This window comes from Falco rusticolus, chromosome 1, assembly GCF_015220075.1.
Source record: "Falco rusticolus isolate bFalRus1 chromosome 1, bFalRus1.pri, whole genome shotgun sequence".
NCBI classification, from domain to species: domain Eukaryota; kingdom Metazoa; phylum Chordata; class Aves; order Falconiformes; family Falconidae; genus Falco; species Falco rusticolus.
Window position 1 is genome coordinate 62,564,870 of NC_051187.1, and position 26,151 is coordinate 62,591,020.

Genomic DNA, 26,151 nt, shown 5'->3' on the forward strand with positions numbered 1-26,151 from the left:
GGGCAGCCTGCAATGGAGCTAGGCATCATTTATGCCATTGGATGGGAGAGGGAGGAAATGTCCATCTTATTCTAAATGCAGGCTGGCAATAGCACTTCCCTGCTGCTGTGATCAGCAGCTCTGGGCTTGCAGTAAGAAGGAATTAGGGGGTTGGGGGCGGGGGCGGAGGGGAGATGAGAAAATCGTTAAGGAAACACGCACGAAAATAGGTTTCAAAAACCATCTGTGAAGCAGGTTGCTGATACCTGCAGCACCAGAATTCACGAGTAGGGCTGGGGCACTCAAGAAATGTATGTAGTATCTGCAAGGGCTGTGCTCCTTAGAGCGCTTCCCATCACATAACCTCTGGCAGGCAGTCATGAAAACACAGAGATAGCTGAGTTACACAACTTCATCGAGAGAAGCAGCAGGTGCCTGTAGAGATTTAGTTAAGACACTACATTTCAAATCGCTCCATTCAGGAAGGAGTCAGCCCCATGGTAACAACTTCAGTCCCTCCTGTGGTGCACCTTCTGCCCTGGGCTGCCACGCACAAAGAGCTCTCCCATGGAGAACTTCCCACAGGTTAATCTGGATGTGCATCCAGGATCGCACAAAGCTGCACTGGCTTCCTGATTGCAAAATTACAGCAGTTGAGCCTACCCAACCTGAAGGTTTTGCTCAACCCGAACTCACCAGCTTAGTTACTAATCAGAGCTGACTCAAGTACTTTCTCACTAAAGTTTTTTAATCAAACCAGCTGTATCAGTTGGTAGAACTGATTGTGCAGAGGAAAAAAAAAAAGGTACTTTGATTGTGCTGGTTATTCTCTAGCCACCAAGCTATCCTAACCTGCAAAGAAACACCTCCACTGCCAGCTAATGCTGACTGCAGAAATCAAGATTCCCTTTTGAGATAAGCTGCTGTTCTTAATAATCTTCTGTAGGCTAAATGCACGGGCATCGTACCCACACCTCTGTTCTGCAAGGCAAGGACAGTCCCATGGAATTTCAACACTGTAAGCCTAAAGGATGCCTCCTGGTCTCACTTTCATGACAATGCTTCAGTATTTACTCCTATTTCTAAACCCACCTGCACAACATGACCTGTGCAAAGAAGATGCAGCATAGCTCATTCTCCAGCAAAGCCCTCAGGAGGAGTGTTACAACAGCAACACATGGCACAGAGAAAGCAGGGCATCCTGACTCACTCACCAGTCATGTTCAGATACAAATGTGCAACAGGAGAATATCATCATAGCAAACTAGAATTTGACTTTATTGCTATATCCAGGTGACCTTCCAAAAAATTTCAATTACAGCAAGGTTCAAGAAGCAGCTTAGACAGCTAGACATGCCACTGCTGGTGCTTTTAACCCCAGAAAAGACATTTCACTGAGACACTGCCACTTGCATCTTCATCCTAAATATCCCTCAGGTTGGAAGGTTCCTCATACTACCATGGCTCCTATTGGAAGACTAAACCAGAATCAGACTCCTCTGACAGTACAAAGCTCCTACTCGCCAACCTACATCTATTAATGATCAATTAACTCATTTGTTCTTGTGCCAAGCTTCTCCTGTACCTTAAATAGATCTTCCCCGGTCCCCTGATTAATAGACAACATTTCTCCTGAGCCTTACAGTTGGTTTCCCAAAGTATGGAGCAATCCATGGTTCAACCACTGAAGCAAATCAAAATGGCTGAAAATCTTGTCCTCTGGTGCCACTGCAAAAATATCTTTGCTATCAAGCCTTAACAATCCAGGACAGGAACCTCACTCTCATTTGCTGTTAAGTGGAACTTACTAACCATAAATCAATTTCTTAAACTGATTATTAAACTGATTTTTTCCTATAGAGTCTAAAAAGCATCTTAACACATTTAGTATGTGCACACAAAAAGCTGGCTGACTTTAATAGTCAAGAAGAAACACTAAAAATCCATAGCATTTGGGTGTGTGTGTGTGTGTTCAGCGTTTTAAACTCTGGAAGCTTGATCTCTGTAGCTCTTAATAAAATTCTGTAGTTTACTTTGGTAGCTTATCTCTTTACAGGCAAAAGGGAGGTAGCATTCTTTTCCAGTGACCAAAAACCTTGACTATTTTGCTGTGCAGGTTCTCCACAACACGGTGTTTTCTTGCAAAGATCTTTTAGGCACAGAAAGTAGAAAATGAGAGTTTTTCTCCCCTTTCAATGTTACCCTGCACACTACAATTTGCCTTACTTCCATTTAGCACAGCTACTAATGTTGTCTTTAAATCTCTGCTAGAACAACATCCTGGATACTTTTACCAGTATCTGAATGGTGAAAAGAGTCTTTGCAGCAGATCCAGCTCCTGGCTCTGTATGGAAAGGTAATACCTATTTGTCAAAACATGAAACAGATGCTGAAATATTTGTGTTACAGTGAAACATCTGCTGAAAAGATTTTTTCTGAGGAAAAATCATTCTAGCTAATGTGTTTTTTATTTATTTTTTGAAGTGTGTGCGAAGTTTGAGAGGGAACACCAGTCAGGCCTAATGTGCCACTTCCCGCACAACACGTACTCCACACCCAATGGACGAAGTGCTGGTGAGCATCCATCCTCTTGAAGTGACTAACCTGAAACCAGCCACTTCATACCACCTTGGATCTGGGGGCTGACACAAAAGTTTCAGAAATATTTCCAAGGAATCTGGGCCAGGTGCTTAGCATGTATCTGAACAAAGCTGGTAGATTGTCTCCATTGGCACTACATCTGAGACAAATTCAGTCCATAGCTTTTTCCAGAGGGTCACTCCCCTCACCTGTCTCAGTGCATTAATCAAGTGTTCCCTGCATTATATTTCTGAGTGCAGCACTTCATTATGCCTGAGTGCTGTGGGCTGAAGCCAAGGAGACGAGGTGCTAACGAAATGTTTGCATTTTGGACAGGAGCTGAGGTAGGTGTTTAAATGAAACAAAACAGCTGTTAAAGCAACTGTCTCTTGAGACAAAGATGCCAACTGGGAAAAGCTGGGCAGGGGAATGGGAACGGTGGGAAGGCAGGCACACAGAACAAGCATCAGCCTTTGCATTTAAGCTGAGCTGTCATGGTTTAGGCTGGTTTGGAACCCGCTCCAATGACTTTTGTGGTCTGCTGAAGCTCCAGCACAGAAGCAGCAGCAGTGCCAAGCTCCCAGGGAACCCTCACGATGAACAGCAGCAAGAGAGTTAGCCCTGATGGAGGACCTTTAAAATGAAGGCGGCATGAGATAGGTGTGCTTGGAAACCAATGGAATGATAGGTTTTACCTGTGATCCCCAGTGATCCTGATAAAGGTGGGGGCTTTCAGAGGGAGCCAGGAAAGTTCTAAACTAGTTTCATCCCACTTCAGTTTCAGAATTTAACATGCAGCCAAGCTGGGAGCCCAGACGCTCTCTAGTTTCTCTCCCCATTGAAAGCAGAAGGAACTACAGCAAGTATTACCCCCATTTGGGTGTCCCAAATCACATGAGATTAATCCTGTCCCTGAAGAACACAACACCTAATAAAGGATGCCTCATGGCTACCTCACTGAAGACCCTGTCCTTGCTTCCCAAGCTAGAGGACCTCCTCTCCTGTGGTTTTCTTTTCTTCCTCTGCTTGATCCCTCTTCCAAATGCAGCTCAACTGGGTGAACAACTTCCAAAGCACCCTTGTGATTCTCATGCAAAATAAAAATGTTGGGCTTGGAGCCCAAACATACCTCAGCACCACCCCACATATGCACAGTGAGAAGGACAAAAGTAACTCAAATGACATCAAGGGAAGGCTTTCACACGGCATAGCTTGCTTGTTGGTAGCCTTGGTAGCCTAAGATCAAACAAGGGAAGAAGGGCATGGCAGAAGGGAGCCCAGAAGGAAGGCTTTCCATCTGCCTTTCTACCCTGAGATATGTAGGTGTAGCTGTATGCTGCCTGTGATGTCAGGGTACCTATACATGCAAAGCCAACCCACCTAAATACAAGCCCATGAAGAGCAACCATCGTGGGTCAGAGAATATTAGACTTGGTGGACCTTTCATCTCTCCAGCAGTGGTTACAATTGTACATTGAGAGAAGAGCGAGAACATGCCAAGCATAGAAAACAAATCCCATGATGGTGATCCCTTCCATTATGTGGTCATACAGCACCACAGAGTGTACATTCAATGTAAATAAATGTTAGTAACTTGCAGATGGAGATTTTTCCCCCCAAATAAGGGCGTCTGCTCATGGTTTCTTGCTTTTGTTCTGAGGTGACAAAAGTGAAACAAAATGTAAACCTACCTCCTCAGACACTTACAAATTGGTATTAAAAGATGTATTGTCAAAAGGCAACTAATTAGGAGCCTTACAGTAATTATACATTACTAAAAGGCCAATTGTACATATCACATTGATTTCCTTTGTGACAGCTACTTAATGCCATAAAACTGAATTCTTCTTGTTCATTTATTTTTATCTTTTCCTCCTCTAGAAGTGTCTGGTGAGAATATATGGCTATGTGACACACAGTTTAAACCTAGGAGGGGAGTATACAGCCAGTGATACCACATTTATTTATTTTTCAACGTATCAACATCCAAGGCACTGCTCTTTGACAAAAACAGATACTGTAATGTAAAAAAACTGTCTTTAATTGGGAGTTAACACTGGAAATCACTAAGAGATTAGCGTTAGTTAGATGTACTCATCCCATCGCCAAATTTGGGATCAGACTGAAATGTGCTATGGTGCCTTAAGTACAGCAACCCAACCTTAGAAAACCAGCAGCTCTCCTACAGTTAGGAGCTCCCTAAATGTTTATTGTTCATTTTGGCCTCTCGCTGAGCAGCTGATGGAAGAACAAAAACCCTAAGAAACTTATGACTGGAGAAAATACTGCTTCATGGCAAGTGAGTACCAGCAGGCCCTACAGGGAACATTGGTTGAATCCTTCTGCTGAGTGATCTTCAAATACTCAGTTTGTCTTTCCTTACAAAGGAGCACCTCCTAAGAGAAGACTGAACACAATGTATACATTATTTTGCATGGAACCTACATCAAGGTCTTACGTCCTAGGGCAGCTTCGGCAGAATGAGGGCAGTGGCATAAGGCATTAATGCACCACTTTTGCAATGACATCTCTAATTACAATATCTTCATTTTTTTAACTTTTAAGGCCCTGTGTAATACTGCTAACACTTGTCTTCCTTGATCTCACCGGAACATTTCATGCAGTGTGCTTTCAAAAATTAGGGTAGAGCTACAGCAACAAGGCTGTGCTTTGCATCAGTAGACTAAAATCACAGCTAGTGCATGAAACAAGCAGTGCTTGTACAGCTACCACTGTACCAAGGCCGTTTGCTGGCACTGCCTCAACAAAAAACGTTTGCCTATCCTTTCTGAGAACAGCAGCGCTAAGTCTGTAGAGTGAAATCAGAGAGAGAGCCTCAGGCTGTGCTTATGGTCTGAGGTTCTGGTTTTGCCTGAGGTCTCCAGGTACTGCTCCAAAATAAGTGCATCATCTTTATTCAAAGCATGCAAAAACATTACTAGCCTACTTTTTAATAGCAGCTTGACATTTTATGGCAATCAGCAGAGGAAAAAAAGCATGAAAACCCTTTCAGGTCCACAGTGCACAGTGAAAATGAAAAACCCATCAGAGAGCAGACGCACTGAAATGTGGATATGGTTCAATGATCACATTATGCTTTCTTCCTTTTTCTTACTGGAAAGCAGTGCTACTTCAAAAAAGCTTACCTGCTTCCTTGTTCAAGAACTACTGGGTTTGCTCTGTATTCATATGAAACACCCAGTGCTAAACCAAAACCTTTTCTCAAGCTATCAGTATTTTCAAGCCTCCAAACTAATTGAGTTAAAGGCACAATCAATGCCATTGATGGCAAGTTCTGCTGGAAGCTGTGAGATTCTTGCCTCTGGCCAGAAAAAGCACCAGTACAAGAGAAACTCCCTTTAACTCTGAATGGACATGGTGCAGCCAGAACGGCCACTTTAGAGGAGAGAACCAGCATGAAAGCGTGGGTCTGGGCATGCAAGGAGCTGCTTCTGGCAAGTTTATTGCATTGAAAGGGATCAGCTAAGGAAATTACGTGTCTTTTTAGAGTGGCATATGAACAGCACGACAATCCCATTCTGCAGGGGTCACCAATCAAACTGGAACAGTCATCCATTCTGTAGGACTTCAGGTCAAAAATAGATGCCTATGTCATTTCTTCAGCTTCCAAAACACGTAAAATGTCATTTTGGCTAAATGTTGGCATTAAATCCTACTTCTTAGCTGAGAAGTGCTTTCAAATCTGTCTGACAAGGCTCTTCATCCTTTCATCGTTTTTCATCTTGTCATTTATTCTTTTAATTCCAAACTAAAATTTCTCTCAGGTTAAAGCCTAAGTAAAGCACACTGAAAACAATTTCCTACAGGGAAGCCCAGCCACTGTCTAAGGCTTTTTGCAAAGCAGTAAGGTCATCACAACACAATTATAACATTCAATAAAACAGACAAACGCATATTTAGATTGAAACTTGCTGGATCACAAGTGCTTAAAAATAAATAAATCATCAGAATATCTGCTGGCAATCCCTGCTTTTTCCTTCAAAACTCAGCCAGAAGCACTAGCCTACATCTAATACCAGAGTGGTGATTGGCAACTGATGGTACCAGTTTTGGTGAACTGAGCCAAAACCTACAACTCATGGCAAAGGCAAAAGGAGAACTCCTGACCTTGCAGATAAATTTCTAAAATTACTCCATAGATTCAGAGGAAAAGCTCTAAAGAAAAAGCACAAAATCTTCTCTTTTCAAGTCTACAGCAAATGTTTGTGCTGTGGATACAGGAACTATACTGACTCAGAAATGGCCTGAATTTCAGCAGCACTGAGAACTGACTGCAGTGAGAAGAAAGGCATTGACCTTTATTAAAATTAGGCCATCTACAAAATGCTTAACTACGGAATTAATGGTCTTGCACTAGGCATGCAAGGTTTGCAATCTTGGCTTTGAACTACCAATAATCTCTTAATGGGACCACACAAAAAAATAGGAGATCTGAAAAATATAACAAGGTTACAAATTACAGGTTATGGTTTTGCTTTGCTTAGTATACAAGGAAGAATATTTTAAGGTCAGAAGGCATCTGTAGGACTGAAATAAAAGGAATTGATTGGGAAGAAGGAAGTAACATATGATCTGTTTCAACTAATGAGATCTTCCCCGCAGAATAAGCTGAGAACTGCATTTATGAATCATCTGTATTTGCTGCCCTACTGTTCGGGATATGAGACTATACAAGCAACCGCTAGAGTAATTACACTGGGGAAGTGAGCAAAGCTGTAGCAAGAAAATAAAATGGCCTGCAAACAAGAAATGCCTCTTTGACACAATATCCATAGCCTTCAAAGGAACTCCTAGGGAGTCCGTGAGACTCATCCTTTCCTCCAACGGTCCAAATGAAAGGGACATCTTTCACTGACCTCTGCGGCAATTTGCACTGAGCCTTTTTACCAGTGCCACCAGATTCCATGACCGATTCAGACTAAAGCAGAGTAAACACACAGCAATGTAGAAAACGGTAGATTTTCTTCTGAGTTTTGCTATGTTACATGTGAGCACGTAACCTTAGGTGTAGCTCAGCTGTAGGTAGAGGAGTAGGTGGTCACCTTCCTTTTTAGTATTTATGTGAAGAATTTCAGAGTCCTGTGACAAACCCAAGGCTGCTGCTTTGATCCTCTTCTCCCCTAACAACAGGCTTACCATGGCAGAAACATGCAGTGTGGGGATTTCTAGTTTCACTCTTGCTGACACAAATCAAGTGCAGGTTTCTCAAGCTGTGAAGTATATTAAGTTCACTGAGTTTTAACAAAGGGCTACCAAACCGCAGAACCCTGCTGCAAGTCACACTTCTTTCAGATGTCCTTTTAATTATATTAAATGAAAGTTTGGGGCACTTTGATGCTGATGGGCAAACATCTCGATCTCTTGAAAAAGCTGCTAAAAGTACTCCCTGTAGCTATGGTTAATATACGGCATTGTATGCACGCTGCTAGCCAATTTATTCCAGCCACTTTAACAACAGTACCTCGCCTGACAGGCTGTGCAGAATAGCATCAGGAGTCGAGCAATGCACATATCATTAGAGGACTCTGAAAGTTGTTTGACATGCACTGCAGAGCTCTTTGTCATACAGCCAATTAAGTGACCAAACAAGGAACTCGAAAATCCTCATTAATTTGCCCCTTTCTATATAAATGAAGGTTAGAGTCTTTCTTGTCACAGGCACAAGAACACAAGTAAACACAGCATAATTCAATTTATGCTCCCTCTCAGAGCTACAAGTTTATTTCGTTTAGTCTTCACAGAAGTTGGGACCAGCCATGCAAGCAAGAGAGAAGTGGGACAAACAAAATTAATCCACTTTAAATAGTACTGGCTAAGTCCCAGATGCACCTTTTATCTGCTGAGAGGTACTAGGTTAGCAAAGAAAAAAAAAAAAAAAAAGTCTCTTATACTCAGCTTTAAACTTAATGCCTTGAATCCTGTGAGGAAAGCCTTTCATTTTTTTGCTTAGTACAGCAATTCAAACAGCCCATGTTACAAGTGTGAAGTGTTCAGAAAACTTCCAGGAGAACCAGAAGGACACCTCTGCAACCACCCACCACTGTCTGCTACCTGGAACCTGCCAGCAGCTCCGTACCAGCTTCCTCAGTGGCTCCAATGACACCTGCACCCAGCAGCTCTTGTGACCTTCAGACTGGGTGGCACCCTCATAATCTTCACCATTTGCTGTACAATCAAGCCCAGAATTACAAAACAGGGCAAGCTGATTTACAGGACAGCCTGGAGGATGGCAGCAAACACCATTAGACCAGGAAAATGCTGCAAAAGCAACTCTGCTGTGTCCTTCCACCCTTCTTACAAAGCTACCACTCAGGGGTGGCACCCATGCGGCCACCCGTCTATAGGATTCACCAGCCTCCAGCTTGAAGCCACCAAGACTGGATTTAAAAAATAAAAAGTCATAAAGAACGGGAAGCCTGTGAAGTTTTTGTCTTCTGAGATCTGCATCGCAAACACAGCACGCAATTTCACATGGGAAGAGACCGTTGGCTGGCACCACAGGGAAAGTCATTGGCCTCATGATGCCCCGGAGCTTCAGCCCAGAAATCCAAGCGAAGCAAGGAGGTAAGCTCAGATTTTGCAATCAGGTGCAAATATGTTATAAAAAGACTCTGCATGCCAGGATGTGGTATGAGTCTTTATTAAAGCTTAAAGTATACAGCTACTAAATCTTACTGCAAAATTCTCTATTTTTCTTCCCCATATTTAAGCTCTCCATGTTCTACGGCCTCACTTATTGCAATATTAAAGTATTCAGCCTTTTGGGGTTTTTTGCCCCCCTCTTTACTACTCTACCTCCATTCTCAGAGGCCAGGGGAATCGTACCTATTACATTTTAAGTTGGGGAGCTGTGAGCACATGCCACTTGCTGAAGGGCACAGAAGAAATCTGTGACACCAAATCCAGTTTCACAGCCTGCAGAAGACAAACATTTTGTGTTTTCTACAACTCCAGTGCTTCAGTTTAAGGGGGAATGCCTTTGGAAAAGGAATAAACATCAATTCTGAAAAAATTACAGAAAATTCATACCAGCTTACATCACACAACAGTCACAAAACGAAGCTATGCTAATCAAATGCGTCACCCATTGTGACTCATTCTCCCACACGATGACTTTTCCATCCCTTTCCCAAATTAGAGTGCAAGAACAGTGTACTGCAGAAAAGTGGGCATGTGAGAGATGCAGATCTCTGCTCTCCAAAAAGCCATGCACTGGGTCCAAGCTTTCCTTAGCTAACAGAGCACCTTTCCAAGGCCACTCACCCCATCCATCTTGGAGATCCACATAGGTCAGCTCAGCCTAAGTAGACTCTTACTATCACAAATTGAAGCCCATGTGACAGTTTCTTAAATAGTACCGTGACTGAAAAATCTCTCAGCAATTCTCCAGTCTTTATATTAATACGCATTTATCATGTCGCCTGTTGGGTTGGTTCCGGTTGGATTGTTGAGACAAAACTAATGAATTACCACACACGCAACTAAAGGAGTAGAATTTGTAACCTCTATCGCTAGTAAATAAAATCCCTGAACTTTTAATTCAACAAGTATTTTGACACTGCACAAATTAAATCAATATTTGTTTTCATTATAAAGTTATCCAGAGTGATGAGATGATAATATGATAGGGCATTCCCAGTCTCATATTTGAGTAATTCACAAAACTTTCAGATCCATTTAACATATTTTTTGTATTAATTAATTTTGGGCTCAAGAGGACTTTACACCCCAATCGCTGCAGGGGCTCTGTCGTGTCTCCTTTAGACAGCCCAAAGAAAAACATAAAACTGATTTTAGCAGGTTTTGTCTTAAATCAACCTCCTTCACCCCAAAATGCACCTTTTCTCAATTGCACTTTTGATATTTGCAATTGCTGGACATCTCTCATGTAAACTTTGCACCCACTTTGTTTTGTCTAGGGAACACAGGACTGAAGGTACACTTCCAGTCATGTGAGCCAAATTTATTCAAGGATGCTCTTCACAGTAATGGGATCAGCACAAGGAGATCATGTCAGCGAGTTTGAAAACTGTTTCTCTGCCACCAGCAGCGTATTTCCCAGTGACTTCCCATCTCCCGCTGACTTCACGAAGTCCAGGATTTCATCATTTAAGACTTGTTGAAAAATCTCTGCTGAATTGCCTTAGCCAGCCCAGACATTTCACTGCCTGGTAAAGGGTAAGTGTCCTGTAACAGGAATATCTGCAGTCACATTCAGCTGTTACTACAGACAAACTCTCCTTCACAAGATTTTCTGATTACTTTAGCTACACGATTTTCTGAATGGAAACATGCTGTATGAAAAACATGTCCAGATACATTACTTTACTTCCATATAATACAAAGCAGAGCTGGAAAGGTTCAATTAGGTCATCTAATTCATTCTTCAAGCCCTCCATTACAGGACTGCCCTCTTCAATATAATTTACCAGCTTTGTCCATATTTATAACAAACAGCTCACGCAATGAGCTTTCATCAGTTTTTGTCTACTAAAGAGGCAGGTACATGATTAATGTTTAAACACACAAGTACCCTTTCCAAGCGAAAGGAAAGAAGTCCTTGAAATTAAGGGTAAGCTGAAGTTTGTGCAGAATATTCAGGCTTTATTCCATCAATCACAGGTTTTTTGTACAGTCTATTAAACTCACAATCCACTACTGTTTGAAAGAAGATGAAAAGACCACGTGCATTGGCTCTGTACAGTATGCCTGTGCAGGTAGTGGAAAGGAAAACTACCGGTCAGGTAGCAGCCACGGTCCCCAACAGGTCCATGGTCAAACCAGCCTCACCATGTTTCCAGTGGTATCAGTAGACAAGATAGCTAGCTTGGGAGTGAGAGTTGCACTGAAAAATTCCCTGAATTCCTTCACATGCTAGTTACTTTCTCTGGCATCTTAAAAGAAGTCACTCCAGACAAGGGGTGTGTAACTCTATATGTCATCTTTATCTGTTAATGCATATGGAAGGGAAAAGGTGACTTTTTCTCATGACCACATCCAAAGGGAAGGCAGACAGCCTACCAGTGCAGAGGGGTTCTGTTTTACTTTTAATGTCCCAGAAATCTAAACCATCTAATCCCACATGCTAAATGAAATATGCGCTCACCAAATAAATACCGAATGTATGAAGTTGAATTTTGCAGGAAAATTCAGGTATAGACAGCCTCCTCCAGAAACACAGGTTTCATTTTTACACCGCTGCATGTTATACATACACGTATAAATAATGATCAACCACCCGTAAGTACGACATCAATGTTCACAAGCACAAGACAGAAATTAGAAGGTAAAACATTCACATTTCTTAAAGCAGCATTAACTCACCCATAATATACAAACAGGTTTATATAAAAGTCACTGGAGCAAATGCTATAAGGCAAGGTGACAGGATAAATAATCCCAGGCTACACTCTTCAAAAGCCTACGAGCAGGTCTTTCCAAAACACTGGGGCTTGACTTTGTTCATGTAAAACACAATGTAAGCCTACAAAAGTCAGGCCACAGCTGAATGAACTTCACGGGATGTTATGTTCCTAATCCTATATTTAGTTTGCAGCACTCTCCTCCTTCCTACAGCCCTCTGCGAGGGCACTCTGCATTTCATTATGATTCTACCTCCTCCCTCATGCCATTTCAAATTGTTTCTAAATTTGCAAGTGTAAGAGGAGAAGAAAGAAAACTAAGGAAATGCAGGCGGCAATTATATGAGTGACATGCCATAAGCAAAATGCAGCTGGTCTGGAGACACCTCTGTAAGAAGGAGTTTTGCACTCTTTACTTGCACACACCCATACTGTTTCGCTTATTTTGATGGCCAGATGAGTCTTGTCAGATCTTTCCTGTGATTTTTCCCACTTTCTGATTCAGAGATTTTGCCCCAAATTTTTGTCAAGTCTGGGAGCAACTGAGCAGGTGGGGGGGTGATGAATGAAATTACTATCCTGTAACCTTAACCTTAGAACTTGCTGCCACAAAGATGGTGATAATCAGATTATACACAGAGACAAGACTCACTTCACAGTCATTCAGTCAAACAACTGGACATGTGTATTAAAAACACAAGAAATACCTGGACATAGGCCCTGCAAGAGCGCTCCCTTTTCTGAAGCTGAGTCCATAAAGACAGCAGATTAAAGACGGAATAGAAAAAACAAGTTAGTGACAGAACAAGGGAAAAAAACTGAAGAAAACGCCTATGAAAAAAACCTCATTTCCCTCTTAAACAGCTCCTGAAAATCAACCAAACCAAAGGAAGCATGCGAGTTAGGCAGCAGTGGAAGGCTGGAAGGACTGGCTCCAGAAATATGGGTTAGTCCTTTTTCAGTGAAGTAAAGTGCAGACTGGCAACTTTGCAAGAGCAGCTGTTAGATGGTAGGAGACACTGAAGTCAAGTAGAGATGCTCAAGAGATGATGCTTTCCTTACAACCTGGAGATCACACATGATATTTCCATGTCAAACAAGGTTGGAAAGGATGGGACTGATGGTTATTTACGTAAGAGAAGCTCTGCAGTCAGCGCTGATGGCACAGTGAGGTCTAACCAAGCTTTGAATGAGCAGGACCAATTCCAGGGAGCAAGACGTATGCAGGACTGCATCTGGATAGAGCATGGATCTGTACGGACCCATCCTGATACAGCTGCTCAGGTCTCTGGCTCAAGGCAAAACCTACAGCTCCAGCTTTGCTGCTGTGAGCAGGCACATGTCGAGTGTGATAACACACTGCACTGAAGGAGAGAGCACTGCCCAGGGCTCCTGATAGCGTAAAGGGCCACTGAAGAGGACATAACAATGAAGTGGCAATCTGATGTAATATTTCCAGCTGAGGCCATTCTCTCCCCTTTGGATTAAATTGCTTCTCCAGGAATGCATTTTCCAGTTGCCTCATACCGAGTCATGCTTTCCTTTGTAATTCCTGGGCCTAAATGCTTTATATGCTTAATAGTTTTCCCATAAAGAATCCCACCTTTTCCATAGGTGCCACGTTTAGGAATGTACTTCGATATGCACTTGCATGCCTCCTGCCTGATAACTGCACTTTAGTGTGTCACGATATTTAAACAGGCACTTATTTACCTCCCCAGGACTTTGCAGGCAGTCTGCAGCAGTGAGCTAGAACTGGCGAGCTCTGCATTGGTGCAACTAAACCTCGCAAAATCAGGCTGCTCAGAACCACTGGCTTGGCTGTGTTTCTTTCTGCTGCTGTGCCTGGGTTGGAAATTGAACATCAATAGAGATTCGGGGTAACTTGCGCTCTCAAGTCACAGCAGTGTAATCCCATTAGTACAGCTGAGAGCCAAATTTATCCCCAAGAGTTTTGAGGCTCTGAAATAAACAAAATACACCCAGGTATCACGCAATGCATAATTTCAATTTCTAATTCATCAATTTGTAACAGCAGAAATCTTCCTCTGGGTAAACCTGGTGGGTATGAAGACTTTACAGAAACAAATGGAGATCAAAGAAAGCCTTGCTAAAAATTACAGAGCTATCCACTTGGGGGTCTTGCCAGTTTGCAATAGAACAATTATCACCTTAATTAAGCCTGATCCAGTGGAAAGCATAAAGCTTTTATTGACAGGAAAGTGGCTCCTGAAAGATGACGGCTTTTAAAAATTCTGATTATGCCAGTTCATTTCAATTCATTGTACATCGCCTTCTAAAAAACCAAAACAAACCAGTAAAAACAGCACAGGTGATTACTTTCAGATCCCCAGCACACTTCCTTTAATGATTAAAAGAATGTTTAATGGCTAGTTCTTACTTTATTTCTTCTTTCTGACTAAACAGCACTAAACAAAACTCTTCAGAAATGACTTTTTTCCTTTTTTTTTTTTTTTTTTTCTTGAAATACTCTTGATCAGTGAAGGGGAAAATGGAGCAGTAACTCTGCTGCTTTTGTTTGCCCAATACGACTTCCAAGTTGAATTCATGCATTCTTAAATGAACACAGAGCAGTTGCTCTTCTAAAGAATTAAGTGGGGAATGAGAGCAAGTAAATTACTGAGCCTGTCATTTGGATCACTGACTCGCATCACTGTTTTGCAGGACTCCACGCAGTCCAGAATTTTAATGAAGAGTGCAATTGATTTTTATGAGCTGCTTGTGCAAAGCCGGTTGGGGGGGGGGGCGGGCGGGGGGGGAAGCCTGTAAGGGGGACCCCAGAAGTGACTGCCAAGCCAAGGAGCTCTGCCTTGCCCAGTCTTCCCCTTCTCTAAGTGACTCATAGCTGTCCCTGTGATACAAACCTATTTCATGTAATTGACACAAATATCAGAAGGTGGGATATAAAAAGGTGAAAAATACGTGCTTGCAAAGCTGAAGTGACGAAATGTTGGTTGTGGCTAGGGAATATTCAGAAGAGGAAGCAGACTACAACCATGAAACCCGTTAGTAGGTGACATTAATCACTGGTTTTACCTGATATTGTCAGACATCACCATCATTTCAAATAAAGAACCATGGTATGATTATAACAAATAATGTTATGCTGATGTAACAGTTAATACAATTATTACCTACTTTGTTACAAAATAGCTGGAAGCAGCACTAATTAAAAGCATCAGGATAACCCAATTCACAGCACATGCAAAGCACACATGATGCAGGACTTCAGTTCCCATGCGGTTGTAATTTCAAACAATCCAGAAGCCCTTTGCATTTAAAACAGCATTAAGTCTACAATAATAACTTACAAGAAAAAAGACATTACTTCTGCGAAAAGTATTTCTCTTCAGATGACACACAAGAAATTTCAAGCTTAGCTGGGATCATTTATTCCCTGTATAACCTTGGGACCAAGTTCTGTTCTCACTTACATGGATGCCAGGGCTGTCAGAGCCAGCTACACAGCTGAGAACAAAATTCCGTGTCATATTTTAAATGGGTGGCAAATATAACTATACACTCATAGCCACGGGGTTCAGCTGCTCTTTGTTCTAATGACCAGGCCCACACAATTCACTATCTGAATCCTATGTAAGTCTTATCCCATGTGTTTACATGAGATTCAGTGATGAAGAGGGCCTTGGACCAAGGAAACCCTCAACTCTCAATGTATTCTTACAGACTCCACAGCTCGTATTTCCTTCCACGACTGGCAACTTCTAGTACCTTTAGTATGTAGCAATTCCACTTAATTCTGGAAATGACAAAGGGACTAATAATTATTCTCAAACAGGGGGCACAGAAACCACACCATCATCATGCAGTAAGGTGCTTCTGGGCTAAGTCATGGGTCATCACTAAAAAACGCCCTCTAATACTAAACTATCCTGAAGACCTTAAGTGTAAATATGGTAGTATCTGATGTGCCGTTTGTAAATGTATCTCCAGTGTAAATAAATGTTTCTGTCTCCTTTTATTTGTTTACATTCATCCATAAAAGTGTTCATTTGACCTTCAAATCAGCATCTTGTAATGTTACAAGATGAAAAAGAAATCAAAATCCAGAGTCTCTCTGCCTCTTGGGGCTTTAAATATTCAGATTTTCTGGATCGTATTACAAGGCATTTCACAGACAGATTCCGCACTGGAAATGCTGGACAAAATTCTGGTCTCACTTACACTGGCACAAGTCCAAAAGAATTGCCGTGGCATCACTTGAGTTATTCTCATACAGAGCTATGAGAGCTGAGACCACAGTGAAGTACCTGGAGTTCGTATATCTACACATCTAAGGGTATACATTTCCCAGCACCAATAGAACACTTGGCATTTACAACTGTTTCATTTCTCAGCAGAATAAAATACACTGTAAACAAAAATCTGCCAGGTACTCCTGTCTACTGTGAAAGAATCACTACCCTGAAACGGCAGTCATTCAGAAAGACGTTTATAATAGTTCTCCAGGGAAAGCCAAACCCTTCTTCAGCCTCCTGTCCCCTCCCGAGCCCCTTTGTTTTTACCTTATTTAAACTACGTGCAGCGCTGTCCTTCCCGCCTGGAGTCAGGTTTCGGAGCTGCACATCAAGCAAGTTCACGAGCTGGACCATGGCAGACACAGAGTACGCGATGTCACCAGCGTACAAGTGGTTTTTTGTGTGCTCCGCAAGTTCCCGGGCAATGTTGGCAGCCATCTCCCCCGACTTCATCTGCAATTGAGAAAGCAGAGGAAAAGGTTGTCCCTAGCTAGTATGATGCTACTTCAGTCCCTTCCAGCCCTATGATGCTACTTCAGTCCCTTCCAGCCCCACACTGTTGAGTCAACTCCTCGAAGAAGAAGAGGAGGAAAAAAGGGAGGAAGAGAAGAAGTTCCCAGGAAGGAAACTATGGCAGGGGTCTTCATGGTTTGATCATGTGCAGTGTTTTGAGCCTGGTTTAAACACAAGTGGTTTTTCCAGCTACAGTCACCATGTTGGCTTCAACCCAACAATTTCTGATGTTCTCTCAGGGCTCTGCTGGAATTGAGGGCCAGCTGCTTCTTTACACTGCAGCAGATGCAACCAAAGATGACGTTGCTTTACATGGGATGCCCATGTTAGGGGAGGGCTTCAGTTAGCTTGTCCCATTGCCTTATTTATGCCACTTGAAAAAAAAACCAAACCCTGTAAATAGTCTCTCCTGTTCAGAAAGAGCAGTTTATGAGTCCAGAAGATTATTTGATAGCAAAGAGATAATTTTGTCACAACTCTTGTTCAAAAAAGATCCTTTTAAAAGGAACAAAAATAGATGACATAACCTAGACGAACAAGAGAAAAAAGTTCACCATTCCCATCATGTGGATTTAATAATCAGGTGCTAATTTATCACTTAGCATTTGCGTGCAAGAGACACACTCCTTACCATGTTAGCCAGTACATCTGTAGTGAGGCTAGTGATTCTCAGCACATAAAAGCACACTCACTGAGGAGCAAAAGGCTTAAGCAGCGGCTGCTGGAAGGAAAAACCAAGCAGGCTGTTTGATTGAATCTTCTCTTAAAAGACTTTTGTTGTCTAGTTGAGTCATAAAACTCACAAATCACCTGCAGTGAAAGCCACTGTGTAATTATTTGGGAAACTCTTTCCCCCTGTGGCTTTCCCCTCTTTCTTGATCTGTTGTGCTCTGCCTGTCTGGTGCCCCTTTCCTCTTCTATGCTATGGGGATCGGGGACACAGAAATTGGTCCCATCTCCTTCCTATGAACAGCACACTACAAAAATACTACTGCACATTACTGGTCTCTTTTTTTTTTTGTGTGTGTGTGTTACATACTATTCTGTGATCTGGAACGTGTATCTATGGGGGATGTACTAGGGATAAGGGGAAATTACACAGGATGACATTTAAATTAAGCTCCTACTTCTCTGTCAGGTTCAATGACCAACTCTGCTGGGTTCTTTGTATGAAATTTCCAACTGCCTTATATTCCAACAATTAGAAATCAGATATTTCTCTTGTTCCCTCAATTTGTGGTGCTTATTATAAAAGCGAGATCCTAGGGAAAGATTTCAGGCTGAGCTTCTACCTCTCCGTAAATCAATTAGCTGAGTTATAAATGAATAACTTACTTCCATCAATTTGACAGCAACAGCCCATCTGATTTAATGAAATCTAACTGGAGATGTTCATATGCTCATCTTCAGAGAATTAAAGCATATGATGATACAGATAAGATAAATAAAGGAGATAGTGTGTTGTTCTTCCCATTAGAGCAATGATAACATACATTCAAAAACTGAATTATTTCTTCCTTGTTACACACAAGGCTAATGCCATAGAAACCAGATCCTATTCTTACAGCTGCCTGCTCTCCTAAGCCATGCATCAGCATAGAAGCTGAATTTTGACCTCTTCTTTTGGTACCCAGAACTTTAAAGAATGACTACATAAAAAAAAAAATAAAAAATTTCAACATTTTCCTGCAGTTCAGAGCTGGAGCTTAGCATGTACCATGAGACACAGTGTTTGTGTAAGCTTTGCAGAAAACTGCAGGAATGCAAGAGGTTTTTACACATACATTAGAAAAAAACCCAAACTACTGCCCAATATTTGATGTGTACATTTTCTCTTGGACCATGCACCTATGCAAACTGGCACAGTCAGAGCAAATTGCTCAATTGCTACAAAGGCAAACCCAAGAGTTTTCTTTCCCTGTAGTAAGTGCCTTGTTGCAGGCTGCCGTTGTTCCTACCTGTAAACAAAGTGGTGTGGACTGGTCACTAATAAACCCTTTTCCTTTTATCTTGGACTGATCCTAAAAATTGCAAATCTGAGGAAATCTAGTGTGACCAAATAAACACCCCAAAATAGGCAACAATGGAAGAAATGCCTGAGAAAAGGCACATTAAAGCTCAAAATCTGCAAACTCCTGGGTACATAGATGTCTTTACCCAAACCCACTTCATGCACCCAGGTTTCCTGAAAACTGAGATGTGCCATTCCCTTGGAACAACGTGTCTGGTTGACAGGTGATGAAGCTACTTTCTAGCACTGACACTCATTCCTGGACCTATTCATTGTCACCCAGAAAATGCAGCTACAAGTCACTACAACAGTCCTGAGACACTCTTTCCATCCTGCTTGTGTGGATAATGTAAGGGGTATCCAAAATGATGACCAAAGGACATGCTAATGCTAATTTCCCCAATTCTTTGAGCATTTTCCACTGAAATTGAAGGGTCTCCTATGAAGTCTCATCAAACCCAATTTCTGCCATCAGTCCCAAATATTGGCTGAATATTCCAGGCCTAAGATATACGTCTGGGCTCTTAGAACAACAGGACTGAGCCCCTTTTTTTGCTTAATTCTATATAATGCTACAAAGCTTAACACTATCCAAGAGTATGCATTGCTAACTTGCTTCCCTTCTATAAAGCACCTCTCCACATCTTCCTTTTCATCTGTGCTATGTGGAAGACAAGATCTTCATTAATTATTTCTTTCAAAATATGTAATACTTTTTAACCCACTAACATAGTCACATAGGAACAGTCCTTGGAGGTTCTTCAAGGGTCAGGCTGTTATTGAAAGGCAAGCGAGAAGCAGGTAAAAAAATGTGTAAGTAACTGAGCTTTCTACTGGGAGGCTCAAGAACAATAAAGTGAATTAATACATCTTTCTCTCCAAGACATATTTTTTTTTAATCTATCTTGATTGCAAAAAAATAAAGATTGAAAACAAAAAAGGATCCTGGGATAAAACAAAACATTCTGTTCTAAACCAAATTTGGTTTCTGGTCGGTTTGAGTGATATTTTTTTTTTTTTTTGTCTTTTACAAATTGATTAAATCTAGTCTTGGAATGCTAATTTGAAGGAAAGAAAATATGTTTCCTGCCAAAAATACCAACACAAAAAACATAGTTTTCTAGCTCTGTCCAAAAATTGCTCTAGTCTTCTATTTCAGCATACTGGCAGGATTCAAGCCAGATTTAGAAATGAGCATTGGCATACCTGAAATCACGCTGTGTAACACTTTGCTAGTATATTCCAAACTTGTACCACTATCTCACGTCTTTTTAAGACTGAAAAGACTGTGAAATAACAGGTGTTGGAGAGGGCATATACTCCTGCCTGTTTCATATATGCCAAGGAACAGAAGCAGAGAGCTTTGTCTGGGAAGACTAACAATGACCCTACTGCAGTGTCACTTGCTGTTTCAGCCCTACCTTTCTCAGAGGGAATCAATTGCAGAAGAGGACAGTAGAATAAAAATGAGAGAAATTGCAGAAAAGAAGTATTTAGGGAAAAAAAAGTCAGAAGAAATAAGAAAGATGCTGGGAAGGGAGCAAATGTGCTGAAACACCAGTAGTCATATAGGCAAAAATGTTTTCCTGCTGCTGCAGGCTGACTGATATAAAAAACGATGGTATGAAAGACTGAACCAGGATTTTTGAAAACAGTGACATACAGATGGACCGGTCAGCTAGGAAGGCCATGGAGCTGATGGTATTTTCTGGAGAAGCAAACATCTGACAGGTTCCATCAGGCACCATCAGCTGCCAGCAGCCAAGTAGCAAGGCTGAAACAGGGGCTGTGGGGTAACTTCTTACACTGCAAAAGTCTTCATAGCCATTTTCTTTCCTTGGTAGAGGTTTCATTATACATGTATGGATTCACAGAAAAGTGTCACAACCTATGTACAATCTTCTTTTTTTATATACAAATAATAATAAAAAACCCCAACAACCCAGCTCATTCCATTCAACTTTGCTTTTTGCTTTCATCAGATGATACCTAAGGATATTACTAACTAGTTATAAACACTGGTTATCCAACAGAGTTGGATCGCTGCTCTCCACACAGTTACAGCAGAGCTGGAGGACACTGATAAAGTGGTTTTGAAACTATAGTAGTCAAACAATTTAAAATGTATTTAATGTCATTTTAATTAACCACCAACTGTAGCACTTGCTCCATCCAGTACATGATGGAGCTCTGAAAACAGACTGTCAAAAGCAAGTTGGATCATGGTGGTATCATGACTGCAACTTCACCCTCGGGCCTGGACACAATGATGTGGTTGATGTCCTCCAGAAAGTCCCACTCCCTCTGCCAGACACACCCAAGCAGATCTACAAGACCTGATGGAAGGTACTTTGAACCCTAAGGGTTATCTGCTCTTTGTGACTATATCATCTAGGCTGTTCAGGAGGACAATATGAATATGGGTGGCAGGTGATTTAGATTTACAGTTTGAGGCTTTTCATGCATTCATGAAGGACACAACACATTCTATTCTGCTACAAAGAAGTCCTCTTCTTCAGGGGCTTAAGCTGGGCATAGCGGTGCCTCTCCCCACAGGAAGCACCCACAACTACAAGCTGCAGTGAGGAAAAGGTATTTTCAAGCAAGTCACACACTGCGCCAAGGACGGTCCTGATGAAAGCAAGAGCTAAAACAAACAGGCTGAGACTGAATGTATGACCTCATGATCAGGACGATGCAATGTATCCAAAGCTGACCTTTTTGCTTCTTTTTACTGCTTGACTCTAGAAATAACCCTGGTAGCAGTGCATAATTCAATCGCACTGGCAAGTTTATTCTTCTGCTACGTTACGAGGGCATGGTAGGCACCAACAATAAAGTTAAAGTAAATGTCAGGAGGCCAATGAATTGCTGAAGCAGACATTTGTTCTCATCTTCCATCAAGCACAATAAATCTAATGGAAGCTAATAGAGGGTTGTAAAAACGAATACCATGATGCAAGCAGGCAAACACTACGTACAGTGTGAGCACAGCAGGAGAAAGAAAAGCAGCAGATAATAATCCTTACTTCACTACAGGGACATGAAAGCAAGCAAAGCATTTCTCTACCATCCTCTCTGGCTTGGTTGAAATTTCTTCCTTCTTCCTTCTTCCCTTCACCCTTCTTCCTGAGTGGCTCGGACCCAGCAGGTGACAGAACAGGGGATTTTTAGGAGACAAAGCAGATTAGGAATGAAGACACGCTGAGCAGGTATGAACCTTGCTTGCCAAAGTGTTTCTACCCATCTTGTAAGCTGCGCTGCAGATGCTGTTGGATGGGTCGCTAAGGAGGACCTGAGCACTGGGGTCACAGAAGAGCTGAGCTGCAGGATGCGACCACCCTGTCCTGGCCGCACAGCTGGCTTACTGCTTCCTGTAGCTGCCCTCACCAGAACAAGAAGAGGAGCTGGCCTGGCTTAGAAGTAGGCTCCTCCTTCAGCTTTAGAGAGGTGCCAGAGCAAACCTGCGAGCTTGGAGTAGGGAAGTGTCCCGTCCACAGAAGGGATGTAAGAAACCAGTGCCTGATCTATGGATAAATCAGTCTCCATCTCTAAGCGCAGTGATGATTTCTGAGCCTCTTGCCTGGGCAGGGAAACCAAGTGGCTACTCATTATGTCCTAAGTAATTTAAATTCATCTGCTGTAAGGATCCTACTGGATGCAACCCCCAACACAAGCCCCTAGGAAAGCCTGGCAGGGCTTTCTCATAAAGGTTGGGCCACATATCCCAAGATCCCAGTGGATTCCTATTCAGGCAGAAGAAGTTTAGATCCTGAGTAACTTGGCAGATCCCCCTAGTCTTTCCACCAATTGGTGGAAGGTTCCCAAAGCTGAATATAACTGAATTCCTGGAGAAAAATAATAACAATTAAAACAAACAAACAAACAAACAAGCAAGCAGTCCCGATTGTAACCTGCTAGGCATTTCTGAAAAACTGGCTCTTCAATTTTAGACTGCTTTGAAAGTGCGTAACAAATTAAATGAGGCCTATTTGTTACGCAAATGATAGCTGGGGTTTCAAATAAAATAAGTCTAACCTTGGTGGAGATTTCATCAGTGCAGGCTATTATTTCCCTCTGCTAATGGCTAACAGCCTAGCCATCTTCACCAAGCAGCAAGAGGTCTCCCAGCTGCCTGGGTGAATTATGGCTGGAGTAAGTAATATTAACCCCTCTAGGATAAGTACATGGGTCATAAAACAAGAGCTGCACAGCTGCTAATGCCAGCAAAGGCGGCCTTTATTAATCAGCTAGCTGAGTGTATGGCAGGAGAGCTGCCCACCCTCCTGTGCGGGACAGAAAGACCACAGGCTTTGTAATGGCTGTGCCATGTCACACCAGCCCTATGTTAATTGATGTCTTCCCTCATCCTTGGGGAAGGATGACTATAAATACAGATGAAGTGAGATAGGGATGATCAGGGGTGTAGTTCGCTGGTTGTTGAGCCTCAGTTAAAATGGGGGACAGGGAGGAGAAAGCCAAAGAGTCTTGTCTGTAGGGTCACCCCACCCCATTCACCAGCGAGCACTGGCTCTCTGGGAGTGCAGTGTTGCTACTGCGTAGTGGTACAGCTAGCCTGCAACAGTGGGACTCGCTCGCTCTGGCTAAAGGAGCAAATAAATCCCTACAAATTGCTATAATAAGGATTCAGCCCACAGACTCTATGATATAAACACACATCTGGTCTCTGTCTATAATGAAATCAGCTGAAAGAACCACTGTGCATTAATAACAAAAACGTTCAACATGTTGCTACCAGATAAGCTCTTCTTGCCTTGAACTTCTATTGTCACATTAATGCACTTTAAACATTGATAAATTATGAAGTGCTACAAAATGTTCATTAGGGGACTTAAGAGTCAAAAGATAGGCATTACTGTGGCATTTTTTTCTATTCCATCATTTATGTTACAATTTGGGCAGAAGTTAAAAACAGAAAGTCAGAAGCTCAATGGAAACATATCATATTGAGCCTGCCTTTCTTTGGTAAAAATTTCTCAACTACAGGGTTTATCCTGTGCTTGCTTAGCATGAGAAAATCCTTGGGGATGCGTGAAAAGGAAAGTTTCCTTTTGCAATAAGTCGGTATTTTCCGTATGTCCACCCACCTCCATCTCCCTCTTCCTCCTTTTCTTGCCACAAACAAGAACTGTCATTCACTCTAATTCTGCTCTCCAGTCCCACTCCTTCACTGTTCCCTCACCCTTTTTGCCTTAATTTCCATCAGATTTTTAGTGTCTTGCTTTCTCTTGTAATTGCTGGCTACTATGCATGGCTCATGCTTTATGCATGACTTGGTAACTGGGGGTTCCGCATTGTGAAACCAACCAGGGAGCTCAGGAAGGTCAGTGTGCAGACTTGGTGTGGTCAACACACAGGAAGCGTTTTACCTTCTGAGTGATGTGGTTGATCCAGGGAGAAGAGCAGTTGCTGAGATCAGGTCCTTGAGGCTCCCAGATCCCATCTGGCACAAGACACCGGAAAGTTGCAACACCTACAAGAGGAAAGCAGCTGTGTTCAATGTTATCAGCTGCATTTTGCCCCCAGGACCCCAAGATACAGGCTTCATTTCACAATGATGGACACCTCATGCAAAGCCAGGGAGCTTTTCAGTGCTCAGGACCTTGGTAGGACATTACTGAGCCATCTCAGTGTCCTAATTTCCCATCATCTTAGTGCTTTGGGGCCTTAAGACAAAGAAGACCCATGAGGTACTTCAGGGATATTATCTCCGCTTCGCCAAACAACAAGAGGGCTCTATGTCTTAGGCCAGGCAGAAAAGCTGCCAGGGACCATGAAATTGAAGCTGGATCTCAAATGCTGAGTCAGCACCTTGAGTGCTCTGCCCCACCACTGGTGCCCTGGGATCAGACCCTTGACTCCCTTACTGCCTTATGAAGATTTTATTCCTTTGAATCATCATTAAACAATTTGGGTGGAAACATGCAAAAGTTTAATTGTTACAAACACCAAGATGTAACTCTGGACTTTACTGTCCACCCACAATCATCGAGAAGGACTTTACAGAGGAGAGTTTTGTTTGGCAAGGGCTGCCCAGATACCTGCTGCAAAAGACAGCAAAGCGCCTCAGGCTCTTCCAGACAAGAAGAAATGCATCCGAAATGGTGCACTTAAAGATCTTTAAAAAAGCAAGAAAGCCAGTACACATAGATTGAAGACTGCATCCTATAAAGTGCTCTGCCCTGCAGAGTTGAATTTTTCAGCAGAGGAGTGAATTACAGGCTAGGTCTGATGGTAGCACCGATTAAACACAGTGAGAGTTTGCTCATGCCTTCAAAGGGAGCTGGAAGAGGCCCACTGCTAATATACCACAGCTTTTTACAAGTTGTGTGAATCACTGAAATTAGAGATGAGAAAGGCTTATGTCATCCCCTACCAACAAGTTGGGGGTTTGGGGGTTTTTGTTTGGGTTTTTTGGGTTTTTTTTTCCCCTTAGTTATTATCATCCAGTCCTTAACTCTGGTGCTTAGAAAAAGGCTCCCTGCATCCAGCCATCATTTGCTTTTTTTATCTTTTCTTTCCTTTCACAGCTTCAGTTCAGACTATGCTTTCCCCTCTCTGGGAACCACATGATACTTTTTGCATTAATTTTAGCAAGTGGGGCTGGAAAAGATGGCAAAAAATCTTCTTTACCTATCCTCATCACTAACATCTTTCCATGCCCCTCATACTTTAACATATATTTTATCACTCTGACCTCGCCAAAGTCAAGAGAGAGTCAGTATTCGTATACACAAGTGTGAATGACTCTCCAGGGCAATGAAGCGGAGAATTAAGAGAGTCTCCTCTGCAAGCCAGATCCCTCCAGCCCTTATTTTCAGGCAATTTCCTCCACCTTCTGACTTCTTCTTGGCAAGCAGCTTCTCAGGGCTGGACACCAAGACTAGCTTGAAAAATAAATATTTTCAGAAAATTGCATTTGTTAAAATACAGCAAACTGAACCATATGCCAAAACCCACTCTTCATTCAACTATGTTTTAATGTGGACACAAAATTTCCAAAAGCAACCTTTTGGAAGAAAACAACTGGAGGGAAGCGTAGAAGAAAAGGAGCAAAATCCATAAACAATAAATCATTTTGAAAGATTTGGCTTCCCCCTCCCCCCTCCCCCTTGCTTTCCCTGCTGATCACACTGGATGCTGGATGCAGTTTGAAATATCACTCACACTGGTTCAGGACTGAGATCTGGGAATACCTGAGCTCCAAAATGCTGGCCACGGCCTTTGAAATGCAAACAGTGCAGCACAGAGCTTCAAAATTTAAGTTTTGTTGATTTCTCCCACCTCCCTCCCACCCCTCAAACAAGCAAAGCATCGGTCATGAATACATCAGTCAATGAGCCCAGAGGCTACAAACACAGGCAAAACCAAGGATAACAGGCACATG

At 42.3% G+C, this 26,151-nt stretch overlaps 1 protein-coding gene across 1 annotated transcript in view; it reads right to left on the reverse strand.

Moving 5' to 3' along the window:
• ADGRL3 (adhesion G protein-coupled receptor L3) overlaps positions 1–26,151 on the reverse strand; it is a 186,694-nt gene that overhangs the window by 75,782 nt on the left and 84,761 nt on the right. Inside the window, exons 7-9 of the mRNA XM_037393353.1 lie at positions 24,134–24,237; positions 16,487–16,672; positions 12,650–12,688 (exon numbers count right to left, since the gene is read on the reverse strand). Of these exons, the coding sequence (XP_037249250.1) occupies positions 12,650–12,688; positions 16,487–16,672; positions 24,134–24,237 (329 nt within the window). The remainder of the gene's footprint in view (positions 1–12,649; positions 12,689–16,486; positions 16,673–24,133; positions 24,238–26,151) is intronic.